This window comes from Panthera pardus, unplaced genomic scaffold (genome assembly GCF_024362965.1).
Source record: "Panthera pardus isolate Hobbes unplaced genomic scaffold, ASM2436296v1 HiC_scaffold_1, whole genome shotgun sequence".
Lineage (NCBI taxonomy): Eukaryota > Metazoa > Chordata > Mammalia > Carnivora > Felidae > Panthera > Panthera pardus.
Window position 1 is genome coordinate 2,497,223 of NW_026526654.1, and position 15,046 is coordinate 2,512,268.

The window sequence follows — 15,046 nt, forward strand, 5'->3', positions numbered from 1 at the left end:
CACCCTCTGCCCCCTGGGTAGCACCTGTCTTTCTTCTTGGGGACGGGTCAGGGGACCGTCAGAGGGAGTTCCTGGTGGGGTCCATCAAACAGGGAGAAGCAGGAGGGCAGTGGACAAAGCCTAGAATCCAGGTCCCAGCTTCCTGGGCCAGCTTCACATGACACTAAATGGCATGACCAACAGCCCCAGAGTCTCAGCTTCACCCACCAGAACAAGAATAAGGCAAGTCTCTCTTGCCCCCAAATCTAGAAACCTCTGTCTAGTGGGAGGGAGAAAAACAACTAATTTGAGTGCTGATTTTAATTGTGATGATAGCATATCAGTCAGCTTGGGCTGCATAACAAATACCACAGCCTGGATGTGTATTGTCACACATACATTGTCTCCCAGGCCTGGAGGCAGGAAGTCTGAGACCCAGGTGGTGGCGGGGCTGGTTTGTCCCCAGGTGTCTCTCCCTGGTGTGTAGATGAGCCTGCTGTGAAAAAATGCACTTCTGTGTGTTTCTTGTACTTCCTTTAAAAAAATTTTTTTTTAGTTTTTATTTATTTTTGAGAGAGAAAGAGACAGAGATAGAGACAAAGACAGAGTGTGAGCAGGGTAGGGGCAGAAAGAGGGAGACACAGAATCCGAAGCAGGCTCCAGTCTCTGAGCTGTCAGCACAGAGCCCGACGCGGGGCTTGAACTCACAAACTAGGAGATCGTGACCTGAGCTGAAATCAGATGCTCAACTGACTGAGCCACCCAGGTACCCCTCCTCTGACACTTCTAATCACCACATATATGTAGGGGGGAGGGAGGGGTTCTTTCCCTACACCCAGCAAGTCTGCGACAGCAGATGGGGGCGGGGGTCCTACAGCACAACTCAGTTAGGACACTATCTATGTGGACTCTGCTCTGGCCCTGTCCACATGGAGTCAGCATCAGACCCCACAGGCTGAGCCCCACAAGACCACCCCCACTTCAGACGCCAATCCCAAGTCCAGATGTCACCTGTGCTCTGACCCACAGGCGACAGATCAGAGGTTCCCACGGGCCCTCCTCGGGTTTGATGTTCTGGAGGGGCTCAGAGACTAAGGGAAATGTTTCACTTGATAGATTCGTGGCTTATTACAGAAGAAATTAAAGCATATGAATCAGCAGCGTGATCTGGATGGATCCCGCCTGCAGGAGCTGCTGTCCCCATGGAGTGGAGAGAGCACGACCCTCCCAGTATGTGGATGCATTCTTGTTCCCCAACCCAAAAGCCCTCTGAACCTTATCCTCCTAGGTTTTCATGGGGGCTTCATTGTACAGGCATGATTGATTAACCCATTGCCCATTGGTGATTGACTCCTTCTCCCCTCCCCAGAGGTCAAGAGGCGGCACTGAAGCCTCTAACCCTTTGGTCCCATGGTTGGGTCCCCCAGTCACTAGCCACCATCCCTGGGGGCTTTCCAAAGTCACTGCAACAACACAGATACAGGAGCCTGTTATGGACATCATGACATCCATCATTCTCATTACAGAAAATTCCAAAGGTTTTGGGAGCTCTATGCCAGGCATGCAGAGGGAGACCAAATATGTCTCATTATCAATCACAGTATCACAGCCATCCTCTTCCCGTGTCCTCATACGGTCGCCCGTCTGTGTGTGTCTGTGTCCTATCCTATTATAAGGACACTGGTCCTAGGGGTTAGGACCTACCATAGTGACCTCATTTTATCTTAACACCACTTTAAAGGCCCCATTTCCGGGGCGCCTGGGTGGCGCAGTCGGTTAAGCGTCCGACTTCAGCCAGGTCATGATCTCGCGGTCTGTGAGTTCGAGCCCCGCGTCAGGCTCTGGGCTGATGGCTCGGAGCCTGGAGCCTGTTTCTGATTCTGTGTCTCCCTCTCTCTCTGCCCCTCCCCCGTTCATGCTCTGTCTCTCTCTGTCCCAAAAATAAATAAAAAAAAAAAACAAAAAAAAACCAAAAACGTTGGAATAAAGGCCCCATTTCCAAACACAGTCTCATTCTGAGGTCCTGGGAGTTGGACTGCAGCACAGGAATTTTGCAGAGTTTGGGGGTACACCCAATTCGCCCCATAACAGGGAGTGGACACACTTGGGCATCCCCTTAGTGGGACTTTCTGATGTGATTTTCTGGGAACCCTCTGGTCTGGGAACAGACATTCTTATGCCCAGGGCTTGTGGCCCAACTCAGGGTGGATATGCACACCTGAGTCAGGGACTCAAATGAAGGTATTATGTCCTTCAAAAACCGCAGGACAGGCTCAGTGGGATGTCTGGAGATCTCAGGCAGTAGGGCTGGCAGATGACCAGGAGCCATCTGCTGGTTTGTAACCCCCTGGGGAGCTCCCCAGGTGCAATCTGGAATGGGTCCCTGGACTCGGAAGGCAGGGGGACATCCAAGAGAGAGGATGGCAGGAGGCAGCTGTGGTAAGCAAAGGGAACTTACACCCAAGGCTTGTCTTGGGGGCCAGCAAGACAAATAGATCCCCACACAGGCCCACCAGATCTGAAACACTTATAAAGGGGCCTTAACTGGACTCAGCCACGTATATCACATAGCTGTTTTCAACACCACATCAGCATCTCAAGGCTCTATCTCGGAGCAGCCTCTGGGAGTGGGAAAGGCAAATGGGAGCCACATTCCTAAGACAAGGGGTGGAAGTGAGGGGCCTCTGAATGCCTGGGGCCAGCTCTCGGGTCAATCAGTGGTCATGTGTTTTTTTTTTTTTTTTATGTTCATTTCTTTTGAGAGAGAGAGTGTGTGTGCATGAGGGGCAGAGAGAGAAAGGGAGACAGAGAATCCCAAGCAGGCTCCACGACGCCAGTGTAGAGCCGGATATGGGGCTCGGACTCCCGAACGGTGAGATCATGACCAGAGCCAAAATCAAGAGTCAGATGCTTAATCAGGTGCCACGGTGGTTGTGTCTTTTGATGTCATTCCCCAACATTGTCCTTTAAGAAGAGTCAGGGGTGGGGGGCCCCTGATTCCTCCTGACTCCCTAGTCGGGAAGCCCAGCCTGCTCCCCACTCTGCCCCAGGCCCAGTGCAACCCCAGCTATTTATGTCCCATGTCCTTCTGGAGTGCCAGCCCCACAGGGCTGTCCTTGAATGCACCTGCTGTGCCCTCCTTTCCATGACGGCCTGTCATGGGGGTCCTGAACCAGCACTCTTGTGTCCTCCACGGATTGCTGGAATCCACGTGGCCCATCCTCTTCTTTCAGTGTGGCACTTTTTGTGTGTGTGTGTGTGTGTGCTGGCAATATTTTAGGCACTGAGGATCCCTCCTGCTCCCCCCCCCCCACCAAATTAGGGCATATATTCACAGCCCGTAAGGAGCATAAGGAGAAAGATTCATTTTACTAAGCAGTAAATGCACACACCGGAATACAGTATGCATGAGGTATGACGAATGAGAAAAGGAACATCGCTGGCCCACGGGATATGTCTGAACCACCATGTGCCCCGTCCTGCCCCTTCCCCACCATGAACCATCTCGATTTATCAGAGCCTAGCTTTTTCTCATCAATTCGAGCACGTGTGTGTGTTCTTGTCTCACAGGTGTCTGTCTGGGTAGTCCCACTCTGACCCCCAGCCAGCGATCCTGTCCAGGCCTACCTTCCTTCATTTAGTTTTACAACTTCTGTCCCTGAGGGGTGCATGGGTGGCTCAGTCTGTTAAGCATCTGACTTTGGCTTAGGTCACGATCTCATGGTTCATGAGTTTGAGCCCTGCATCAGGATCTCTGCTGTCAGCACAGAGCCTGCTTCAGATCCTCTGTCCTCTCTCTCTGCCCCCCCCCATTGTGTTTTTTCTCTCTCTCTCTCAATAAACATTAAAAAAATAAAATATTTAATCTGTATAAACCATTATAAAAAAGTGGGGCACCTGGGTGGCTCAGTCGCTTGAGCGTCCGACTTTGGCTCAGGTCATGATCTCACGGTTCCTGAGTTCAAGCCCTGCATCGGACTCTGTGCTGACAGCTCAAAGCCTGGAGCCTGCTTCAGATTCTGTGTCTCCCTCTCACTACCCCTCCCCTGCTTATACTCTGTCTCTCAAAAGTAAATAAACATTAAAAAAATATTCATGAGGCACCTGGGTGTCTCTCAGTTAAGCGCCTGACATTGGCCCAAGTCATGATCTCACAGTTCGTGAGTTTGAGGCCCACATGGGGCTCTGTGCTGACAGCTTGGAGCCTGGAGCCTGCTTTGATTCTGTGTCTCACTCTCTCTCAAAAATAAATAAACATTAAAAAATTTGAAACAAATATTCATGCAATTGTGCACTTCAGATGACAGCACTCCCGCGATGTGCATATATATGTGTTTGCTGAGGGATCCCAGCTACACCACAAGTGAGGCAACTCCTGGCACGTCCTGCCCCTGTGCTGTCTCCCTTTCCCACTTTTCCCATGGTCCTCTCTCTCGTACCCTGCCATGCTGCGAGGGTGCCAGAACGTTCTCTGGAGAGCAAGGAGGCTGTGTCTCCCTTGGCAGTGGCTCTGCCCAGATCAGATCTCCTGAGGGTGGTTTTGTGCAGAGGGTTTGCTCAATGAGGAACCGCCGCCACTCCCCCCAACTCACACCCCCCCACCCCTCCCACCCCTGCTGCAGGGACACAACCACAGGTTCAGATAAGTGTGTGGGAAAGGCTTCCTTCACTATCCATTTATATGACTGTGAGGGATGTCAGTTACTTTCTTCCTTTATCATCACTTCTTTGTTTTTCTTTGCTCCTCACCTCTGGTCCTCGGGCAGAACATGCTCTGTCAGAGTCTGTTCTGGAACAGAACAGAATGACGTGGACCCGCCCCGTTCCCCCACCCCATGGTCTTCCATCATGATATGTAGCCTATCCTGCCAAGGACACATCATCTGCATGGTTTCCCATCATCTGGGTTTCCCCAGATGTAGCTAGTTGCCCAGCCCCAGGTCATATGGTAATGTGGGGAAGGGCATGGAGGGTTAGCTCTCCCGCATTGGAAAAACCCTTGCCAAGAAAAGGGACTTGTGAGCACAGTAAAGACACAGTGGCCAGACTTGGATTTACTTAGAAGGAGCCTAGCATTGAAGGTTAGCACTGATTTTCAAGCCAGAACATGGGCTTCCCTGAACACTGTAAGCTTGTGTACATCCTAAAACTTCAGGATTCTTCTCAACATTCAAAACACACTTCCGCGTGTGCTACTTTCATTGAAGCTTTTGAATTAAGTCTAACGGATAACAAACTGGGTCTGAGGTTGGAAAATGCACCCTTGCACACAGACAGCATTGGGCTGTCACGCAAACACGTTCACACCAAGTGTTTCTCCGTCTGAGCCTTCACTCAGCTAGGAGGACCTTGGAAGTGTAGGCTGGCCATCTGCAGGTCACCAGCACTGGCCAGCGACTGGGTTTTACCAACTTTAAAAACAAAATTTATTTTAAAGTTTGGTTTTGAAAGAGACGGTACATGAGTAGGCACGGGGCAGACAGAGACACAGAATCTGAAGCAGTCTCCAGGCTCTGAGCTGTCAGCACAGAACTCAATGCGGGGCTCGAACTCACCAACTGTGAGATCATGACCTGAGCCCAGTTGGACATTTAACTGCCTGACCCACCCAGGAGCCCCACCCAGGAGCCCCTAGAGTTCTATCAACCTGAAATTTTAATCATGAACATGCTTGTGCGGTGCCTGGATGGCTCAGTCGGTTGAGCAGCCAACTTCAGGTCAGGTCATGATCTCTCGGTTGGGGAGTTCGAGCCCCACACCGAGCTCTCTGCTGTCAGCGCAGAGCCCGCTTTGGATCTTCTGCCCCCCCTTTTTGCTACCCTCCCCCTCCCCCACTCACACTCTGGGTCAAAAATAAACATTAGGGGAACCTGGGTGGCCCATTCAGTTAAGCAACTGACTTCCTCTCAGGTCATGATCTCGCGTTTGAGTTCGAACCCCGCATCAGGCTCTGTGCTGACAGATTAAAGACTTGAAGCCCCTCCCCTGCTCATCCTGTCTCAATAATAAATGTTAAAAAAATTTTAAATAAAAAACATTAAAATAAAACCAAACATGCTGGCACCCAGTGGGAAAAAGCCCTCCAACCGCATTCTCTAGGTAGCCCTACTCTGGTGGGCTCCTCTCCACTCCACTGTTGGACTTATGGGTAACCACCCCGGTTGTTAGGGTTTTCATTTGGTTAAACCCCCGCATGAACCCTAGGGAACACAACCAGCTAACTGGAAGCTAAGGAAGCTGGAACCAGCCAGAAAGAACCCCAGATTGGCACAGCACCCTTTGTGGACTGGTGGTGGCTCTGAAAAGAGCCTTTAGGGGGAGAGTGACGACTCAGGGCTTGGCGGCCCACACATGCGCGTGGCGCTTAAGCGCGCTCCCCGCGAATGCGGCGTGCCAACTGTAGGTCTTTGGGCATGATGGTAACGCGCTTGGCGTGGATGGCGCACAGGTTGGTGTTCTCGAAGAACCCCACCATGTAGGCCTCGCACGCCTCCTGCAACTCCATGACGGCCGAACTCTGGAAGCGCAGATCGGTCTTGAAGTCCTGCGCGATCTCGCACACCAGCCGCTGGAACGGCAGCTTGCGGATCAGCAGCTCGGTGGACTTCTGGTAGTGGCGGACACTGTGCCAGGCCGGTAGCGGTGCGGCTTCTTGATGCCGCCGGTCGCGGGCGAGCTCTTGCGGGCCACTTTGGTGGCCAGGTGCTTGCGCGGGGCCTCGCCGCCCGTGGACTTGCGCGCTGTCTGCTTCCTGAGAGCCATGGCTTGCAGTGTTACAGAAAAAACCGAAGCCATTTGTCCCGATGGAAATCGATAAAAAACAAAAACAAAAACAAAACAAAAACCAAGGCAGTGTCAGCTTTTATAGAGGCCTCGGCCGTCCCATTGGCCGACCGCTGGTGGCGTGATGGTAAGCTGTGCTCTGATTGGCCCGCGGGACGCTCCACTTGGCCGCCTGCCCCTTTATCTCCGCACCTCTGCGGCAAGACTGTTAGTAGCGAGGAGATCTCCTGGTTCCACGGAGTCTTTGTTCATGCACTTGCAGGCCAGGGGCTAGGGTCAGAGTAAGGGTCAAGGTCAGGTCATCTCGCCAAGGGCGTCGTTGTGGGCATTGCCTCTCCCACACAGCTCTCTCCTTTCCCCCTCAACACTCCTCTTGGCTCCCGAACGCTCCAGGGCCCGAAGACCCTTCTAGAAGCCTGCATTCTGAGTTCAGCTTTTCCGGGGTGACCACATAGTTTTCCCTGCCAGCAGTTAAAGGGGTTCCCCCACCCCTCGTGTCTGCCTGACTCTGACGAGAATCAGGGGTGCCCCTTTGCTGACCCGTGACACCATGGGACACAACTTGTCCACATCCCCTTCCTTCCCCCAGGGACAGTTGGCTGAACTGCCTGTCTCCATAGGCGGATCCAAACAAGGTGCCCATTTGTCCGGATGTGGTGAAGCGTTCGTGCTGCTCCGTGTCCTGATCCCTGGCCCCTCCTGGAACCCGTCGGCCCAGGGCAAACGTTCCCTGACCCACTGTCCCGTCAGCTTCCCTGTCGTGTTCCTTTCATCCTATGGAAGGAGATCCCTCATTGCCCCACCCCAGTGACACTTGGGCACCCCGATGTGCCATCCTCAAATGCAACTTCCCTGCAAGGATTATTCTGAGCTAAAGGCACTTGAAAAACGGCAGATGTAAGAGGAGAGCTCGGATATCTCCGTTTTCTTTCCTGAAAATAGGAGGTAATTCTCCTGTGTGTGAAGACTGACCTGTACCTGGAGGAAAGAAGCGTTTGTATCATCACCCACCGGACCCCGCACTCACAGGCCTTGCTGAGGTAATTCTGATCTTCCTTCGGTCTGCCCACGTCTTTTTTTTTTTTTTTTCTTTGTTTTACAGTTTGAGAGGGAGAGCATGAGCAGGGGGAAGGTCAGAGGGAGAGAGAGGATCCCAAGCAGGCTCCACACAATCACCACACAGCCCCACTCGGGGCTCGAACCCACAAACTGAGAGCAAGACCTGAGCCGAAATCAAGAGTGGGACACTCAACCGCCGGAGCCACTCAGGCGCCCCCACCCCTTGCATTTAAGTTACTTTCCCACAGTTGCCTCTGTTCAACCCAGTGTAAAAGCATTTAGGCTTTGCCCCTTCTGTAAGTCTTCATTCCCTTTTGAAGGGTCCTGTGTCACAATAAAACCTAAAAGCTTTCCTTTAATCTGTCTTTGGTTACAGAGCCCCTGCCAAGTCCTAAGATGAGTAGAGGCAAGAATTTTCCTCTCTCTCTCCCTCACTCTCTGCTCCTCCCATGCATCTCTCTCTCTCTCAAAATAAATAAAGTTGAAAAAAAAGAAAAAAGAATTTTCCTGTCCTAATAGTCCTTTCTCCTGCCTTGTAATAATCCTTTCAGATAAAATCTCTCCTTACTAAATCTGTGTGTTTTTTTATTTGGTAATGATTGTCACACAGAATCCCCACTGCCATCCCTGAGTCAGGTTGGGTTGGCTGAGCACCAGGAAGAGGGACTAAGGGACCCACCTAAGGTCTCCTGGTGTGTATGGTGTGGATCTGACGCAGTCTGACAGGGACTTGTTGGTTAATCTCCCAGAGCTGTCCCTATTTCAGGGCAGACAGAGTCCAGAGCTCTGGGTGTCCCAAGGGCTAAAGGGGACAATGGTGGGTGGATGCTGGATTTCTGGCACCAGCTGTGACTTGCACAGGAGCACCCAGGAAGGAGCCCTTTGGGGATCAACCCGGGCTACGTGGCTGAGGATGGAAACCCAGGCGGCACTTTGAGACTGTTTGGGTGCATGTCTAAGGCCTTCTCTTCTGACCACAAGTACTTTAGTTTTATTTTTACTTTTTTTTTTTAATGTTTATTTATTTTTGAGAAAGAGAATGAGTGTGAGTGGGGGAGAGGCAGACACAGAATCTGAAGCAGGCTCCAGGCTCTGAGCTATCAGCACAGAGGCCAACATGGGGCTTGCACCCACAAACCGCACGATCATGACTAGAGTCAAAATCAAGAATAGGACACCCAACCAACTGAGTCACCCTGTCGCCCCAGTTCTGTTTTTAGATTTATGTTTCTAGATTCCCAGGGGACTTGAGTCCATTCCTCGGACATGAGGCAGAATGTTACCTGGTTCCATGTGTCTGAACAAATACACACACAAAACATGGAATTGGGGGCTGCCTATTGTGCACCCTCCCCACCTGCAGTGGGATTTGAAACCATAATCTGCATTACATGTGTCAATGCAAATTGAGCAAACCTTTAAAAAAAATTTTCCCCACCTATTTAAATTTTGAAGAGTGGAGAGTTTTATATGAGCTGCCTGGATACACCATCTTCACAAAGAAAAGCGTGTTCCAAGGAAGGAACATTTGGTGCAGGGTTACATTAGTATCATCATCATCATTATTATTCTTTATTTTTTACATAAAGAGTTACAGGTCATCACGATGAAGAACATTCCAGAAGGTTATAGACTTTATCTTATGTTTGTAGTATGTGCAAGGCTGTATGCCTTTAATCTTATGGGAACCAGGGAAGGTTTCTGTTTTTCTTTATGTTTGGAATGTTCCTTTTTCGTTATATATATATATATATATATATATATATATATATATATATATATTTAATGGAGCAGATATACAGAAATACAGCCCATGCTTTGAGGTTCTGCTGAGTTTTTTTTAATGCTTATTTATTTATTTTTGAAAGAGAGAGGGAGAGCAAGGGAGAGGCAGAGAGAGAAGAAGAGAGAATCCCAAGCAGGCTCTATGCTGTCAACACAGAGCCTGACACAGGGCTCGAACTCATGAACCGTGAGATCATGATGTGAGTGGAAATCAAGGGCTGGACACAACCAACTGAGGCACCCAGGCACCCCTTGCCAAGTCTTTCTGACCTTGGTAAAGGCTAAAGTATAGCTTCCCTGGGAGCCTGAAGGCAGAGCCCACAAACCAGAAAAGTCAAGAATTGGGGCGCCTGAGTGGCTCAGTCAGTTAAGTGTCTGACTCTTGATTTTGGCTCAGGTCATGATCTCACGGTTCATGGGGTCATGTTCTGTGTCGGGCTCTCCTCTGACAGCGCAAAGCCTGCTTGGGACTCTCTCTATCTCCCTCTCTCTCTGCCCATCGCCTGCCCGTGCTCTCTCTCCCTCTCTCAAAAATAAATAAACATTAAAAAATAAAAAAAAAAGAAAAGTTGAGAGTTTCCTTTATCACATGTTAAACCTCTTTTTTAGGGGCACCTGGGTGGCTCAGTCGATTAAGTGTCCGACTTCAGCTCAGGGCATGATCTCACGGTTCGTGGGTTTGGGCCCCACTTGGGGCTCTGTGCTGACAGCTTGGAGCCGGGAGCCAGGAGCCTGCTTCGAATTCTGTGTCTCCTTCTTTGTCCCTCCCCCTCTCAATGCTCTGTTTCTTTCTCTCTCTTAAAAATAAATAAACATTAAACAAATTTAAAAAAACAAAACAAAACAAAAACCTCTTCGCAGTTGGTTCAGTTGACAAGTTTTCATGATCTCAGCAACTGACTTCCATGTGGTTCCTACTCCCTCAGAGGCACTGAGGCCCAGGGAAACACATCCCCTAAAAAAATTTCCTGAGAGATTTGGTCTCTCTGAAGAGCGCTTCAGATGCAAGCATTTCCTCCCAAATACTGGCTTGTCCAGGACACATACACTTTGTTATAGATCAGGTCTGTGCATACATTTGGTGCTGATCACTTTGATGAGGAGAACAAAGGGAAGAGAGATGTAGCTAACGTTAAGTGTCCTTACAACTTGCAGCCCACTCATTAATCCCTGAGGCATGCGGAGCATGACCTTCCTCAAGTAACTCATGGCTGCCTTCATGCTGATGTTTTAGTGGAGACTAAAACCAACCTTATCCTGACAACAGCCAGACCTCCAAGGTTCGGGAAACGTCAGTCTTAGCGTACAGCAATTCCTTAGAAACTTGCATTATCTCTACTCAGCCTCCCTCCACAAACTTAAATATATATTATCAGTAACTCCTCACAATCCCAGGGCAACTCTTTCTGCCCAATGTGTCTGGTACCTGTGCTATGATATCAGCATCTTTTTGCACCGTAAAATGTCTCAAGAATTCATTCTTGACCATTGAGCTTGGCAACCAAGCACCGACTACCATCCAGTGCTGGAGGTACCCAGCTCCTTCCCTAACCTGGAATGTTCTTCCCTTGCTCTCATCACTCATGGAATTTGCACACACAACTAAGGAAATATGGGGTTGTGTGTAGTGCTTTGTTGTAGATCCTTGGGGATTTTAGGTCACAGGGGGTTGACCGTGTGCGTCATATCTCTCTCTCTCTCTCTCTCTTTCACACACACACACACACACACACGCACACGATGCCGTTCTCCAGCGTTAAAAACTCCCTATTCTCCCTCGCTCTCGTGACAGCAAGCTGGGAACCATCTGGACTTTCAGGAGCTCAGTCTAAAGGCAGAGTGGGGTTCTTGCAGGGGCAGGTGGTCCTGTAAACAGTGTGCGAAAGCCCTTCCAGAGCTGACAGCTACAGCGGACGCTAGGGTTCCCAGTTGTTGGGGGGACCCTGCTGATACCCCAGCTAGTACCCCATTTCTCTGGCCCCCTTTATAGGAAACTTCCATTGACCATGTCCAGGTCCTGCCTTCCCATTTTCTGGGCCTGAAGCACAGACAGCATTCAGTTTGAGTCGCCCAGAACCCCACGCAGTGCCAGGGGCATGGGGCGCGCCCCAGTCACTCACACCATCAGCCACCTCGCAGCATTCAAAGGATGCACATGGCACCAAAGTGCTCCGAAACCATGCAATGCACCTGGTTCTTCTCCAGCCTTAATGGGGTCCTCAGGACAGGGTCTTCTCCCCGTTTAGCCCATTTCATAAGAGGCTCGGTGTGGGGTTGTCTCCACTGCAGTGATTCCCTGTGGACTCCACAGTAAGAAAGAATTCTGCCATGTGGTTAAATACATTTCCTAATTGTGCTTTGTAACTTTGGCCTCTTCGGGAGGTTTTCTTTTTCTGTTTACTGTGAAGAGATAGCAAGAATTTAATTTTGTTTTTCTTTTTTTGGCCTCATGAACCCCTCTGGCAGTTTGGTGAAGCTGGGAATATTTTAAAACATTTTATTTTATTTTTACCTCTTTAATTTAGAGAGAGAGAGCAGGGGAGAAGGGCAGAAGGAGAGAGAAAATCAGAAGCAGGCTCCACGCTGAGCATGGAGCCCAATGTGGGGCTTGATCCCACAACCCTGGGATAATGATCTGAGCCAAAGTCAAGAGCCAGACATTCACCTGACTGAGACACCCAGGCGCTCCAAGATTTTATTTTTATGTAATTTCTACATCCAACGTTGGACTTGAACCCACAGCCCGGAGATCAAGAGTTGCACACTCCACCAGCCCACCCAGCCAGGTGCCCCACTTTCTGCTTCCTAGAATCATGTTTAACCATCTACAAACTTGCACACTTTTCTTCATCCCAATGTGCAAACACTTCATCAAGGATATTTATAGCTGTAAAATTTTTCAACAATATATTAATATTTATGTATATATTTATTGTGCTCTACTGAATGGATGTCTTATTACATTCCCTGTTCCTTGTTTATAATCGATTACTGAATGGGCACAGGGTTTATGTTTTTGTGTTTTTGTTTTTTGTTTTGTTTTGTATTTGTGTAACTGCACTCTGTCATTTCTGCATATCCGGTACCTTTTAAAAGTTTCTTCTTTGCCAAATACTGAGTGACAGTGGACATTCCAGGATAAAGGTAAATACTGATGGCAACAGTGGTCTTCTCTGATTTTTTTCCAGCCCTAATGGCAGCCACACTAAAGTAATTCACCAGCAACATGATGCTGGACCTCCACTGATCCTAACTCACAGATTATTAATTTCAAAAAATGATAAAAGATTAGAGATGCATTAAGCATCTCCTACATGCATCTCTTTTCTCTTCAGACCTAACTGAGGTGACTTACGTTCTCTCCAATACTGAACGATTCTATGATTCCTCCAAGAAATTCAAATTTGTCATTGTCGTTGTTTTAGTGTTGTACCTAATATTTTAAGGTAGAATTTCTGAAGGCCCCTGGTGGCTCAGTTGGGTAAGTGTATGATTCTGGCTAAGGTCATGATCTTGGAGTTTGTGAGTCCTAGCCCCGCGTCCATCAGGCTCTGTGCTGACAGCCTGGAGCCTGCTTTAGATTTTGTGTCTCCCTCTGTCTATGCCCCTCCCCACTCACACTCTATGTGTCTCTCAACAATAAATAAATATTAAAACATTTTTAAAAGGAAGAAAGAAAATTCTTATACTTTTAAGGGTTTTTTCCTGCTTGTTTTCTATTTCCTTGTACAAGATCTTTACAATTTTTTTTTCAAATAACAAATAAAATCCTGAATTTATAGATCAATTTAAGGGAAAACAGATTTTTTTTTAAAATTTAGTAGCCAAGGAAGTGGGATCTCCCTGTTTTATTTAAACCTCTATCCACCTCCCAATGAGGTTTATACTTTCATGAAAATAAATTCTACTTTTTCCAAGATTACCCTTGTTTATTTACCACAATGAGCAAAGTTTTCCCCATTCGATTTTTTACTGACTCATTTGGAGACAGGAAAGATAATTTTGTGTGTGTCGCTGAATCTCCCAGTGAGCCCTTTCAATTGTGTTTTAGTTGTTTCTGTGGGGGCACTGGCTCTCAAAGGTTCACATCCATCTGAACACCTGAAAAGGTTTCCAAAGCAGATGACTGGGCCTCATCCCCTTTGTGACTCAGTGGGTCTGGGCTGAACCCCAGTTTGCATTCCTAACAAGTTCTCAAATGACCCAATGCTGGTTCAGGACCACACTCTGTACTGCTCTAGGATTTCCAGGCATTAAAAACTCAAACAAACAAAATCCACAAAAACACTCCCAAACCCTCTTTCTCTACATTTTCTAATATTCCAGAATAAAGATAGTCCCTGACTTCTTTGATACTCGAGGAATGATAGATTTCACCTATACGTCTTGCTGGGCTTTGAGAGCTACGTGTTTTAGGACAATGAGGAATCATGAATTTACCATCAACATCACGGGTTATGTTTACAGATTTCCCCAGGTGGGAAAGTCTCCAACTCATGCCAGTAACCCATCCTGGGAATGCCTGGCCGGAGCGGTATTTGGAAGGCTTCTGGGGATATCTGTGTTCTGACTGGCTGACATCCCCAGCAATTTCATCCAATCAGACAGCCGCACTGCCTCTGGCTATTTAAAAATGTTCTTTGATCCAATCACATGTTGCGTTTGCCCAATCCCTCATTTGCATATAATCCATATAAATAGTACCGGGGTGCCATCCACCTTCTCTAGGACCAGCGCCGTCTGCACTGGAAACGCGTTTCTGCTCCTGGGAGGGAGTGACGGCGAGATGTGGCTGGTGTTAGAAGGATGGAAACGCCCAGATCCCCAGGCTCACTAGCTGCAAGGGGGCTGCTTTTTTTCTGCGGTAAATTCCAAGACCCTCTCTGTTACCCAAACCTTCCCAGCTACTTTGAAAATATACTTTATAAAAAATAAATAAAAATAAAAATATTTCGTATTGGTTTCCTATTGCTGCCTTATCAAATTACCTCCCAAAATAGCAGCTTAAAACAAAGCCTAGTTATTCTTTTGCGGTTCTGCCAGTGGAGGTCGAGGCTCAACCGGGTCCTCTGTGGAGGCTCACGGGCTCACATCAAGGTGTCCGCAACCTTGCTTTCCTCCCTGGGGGCTCTGGATTATCGCCCCCAGGCTTCCTTTCCTAGCTGACTGCGTGTGGGCTCCTTTTGCCCACACCCTGCCCACAGTCCTGCTCTGGCGACCCAGGTGCCCCCAGCGGGGGCGGGTCACATCCCCCTCCTGTTTCCAATCTGTCCAACTTCCATGCGGCGTCTTTCTTCCTCTCTGCCTTTAAGGCGCCTGTGATTATATGGGGGACATCCAGGATGATCCCCTTATCTTCAATCTGTAGCCTTAATGACAGCTGCAAAGTCCCTTTAGCCCTGTGACAGGTCCTGCAGGGGCGGGTGAGGGTGGGGGTGGA

General features: G+C 48.8%; 1 protein-coding gene across 1 annotated transcript; it reads right to left on the reverse strand.

Moving 5' to 3' along the window:
* Window positions 1–5,834: 5,834 nt before the first annotated feature.
* H3-4 (H3.4 histone, cluster member) lies at window positions 5,835–6,741 on the reverse strand. Its single transcript, XM_019437246.2, is given in 2 exon segments — window positions 5,835–6,600; window positions 6,603–6,741. Coding segments are annotated over 2 exon segments (396 nt in total). The 3' UTR covers window positions 5,835–6,343.
* Window positions 6,742–15,046: the final 8,305 nt, after the last annotated feature.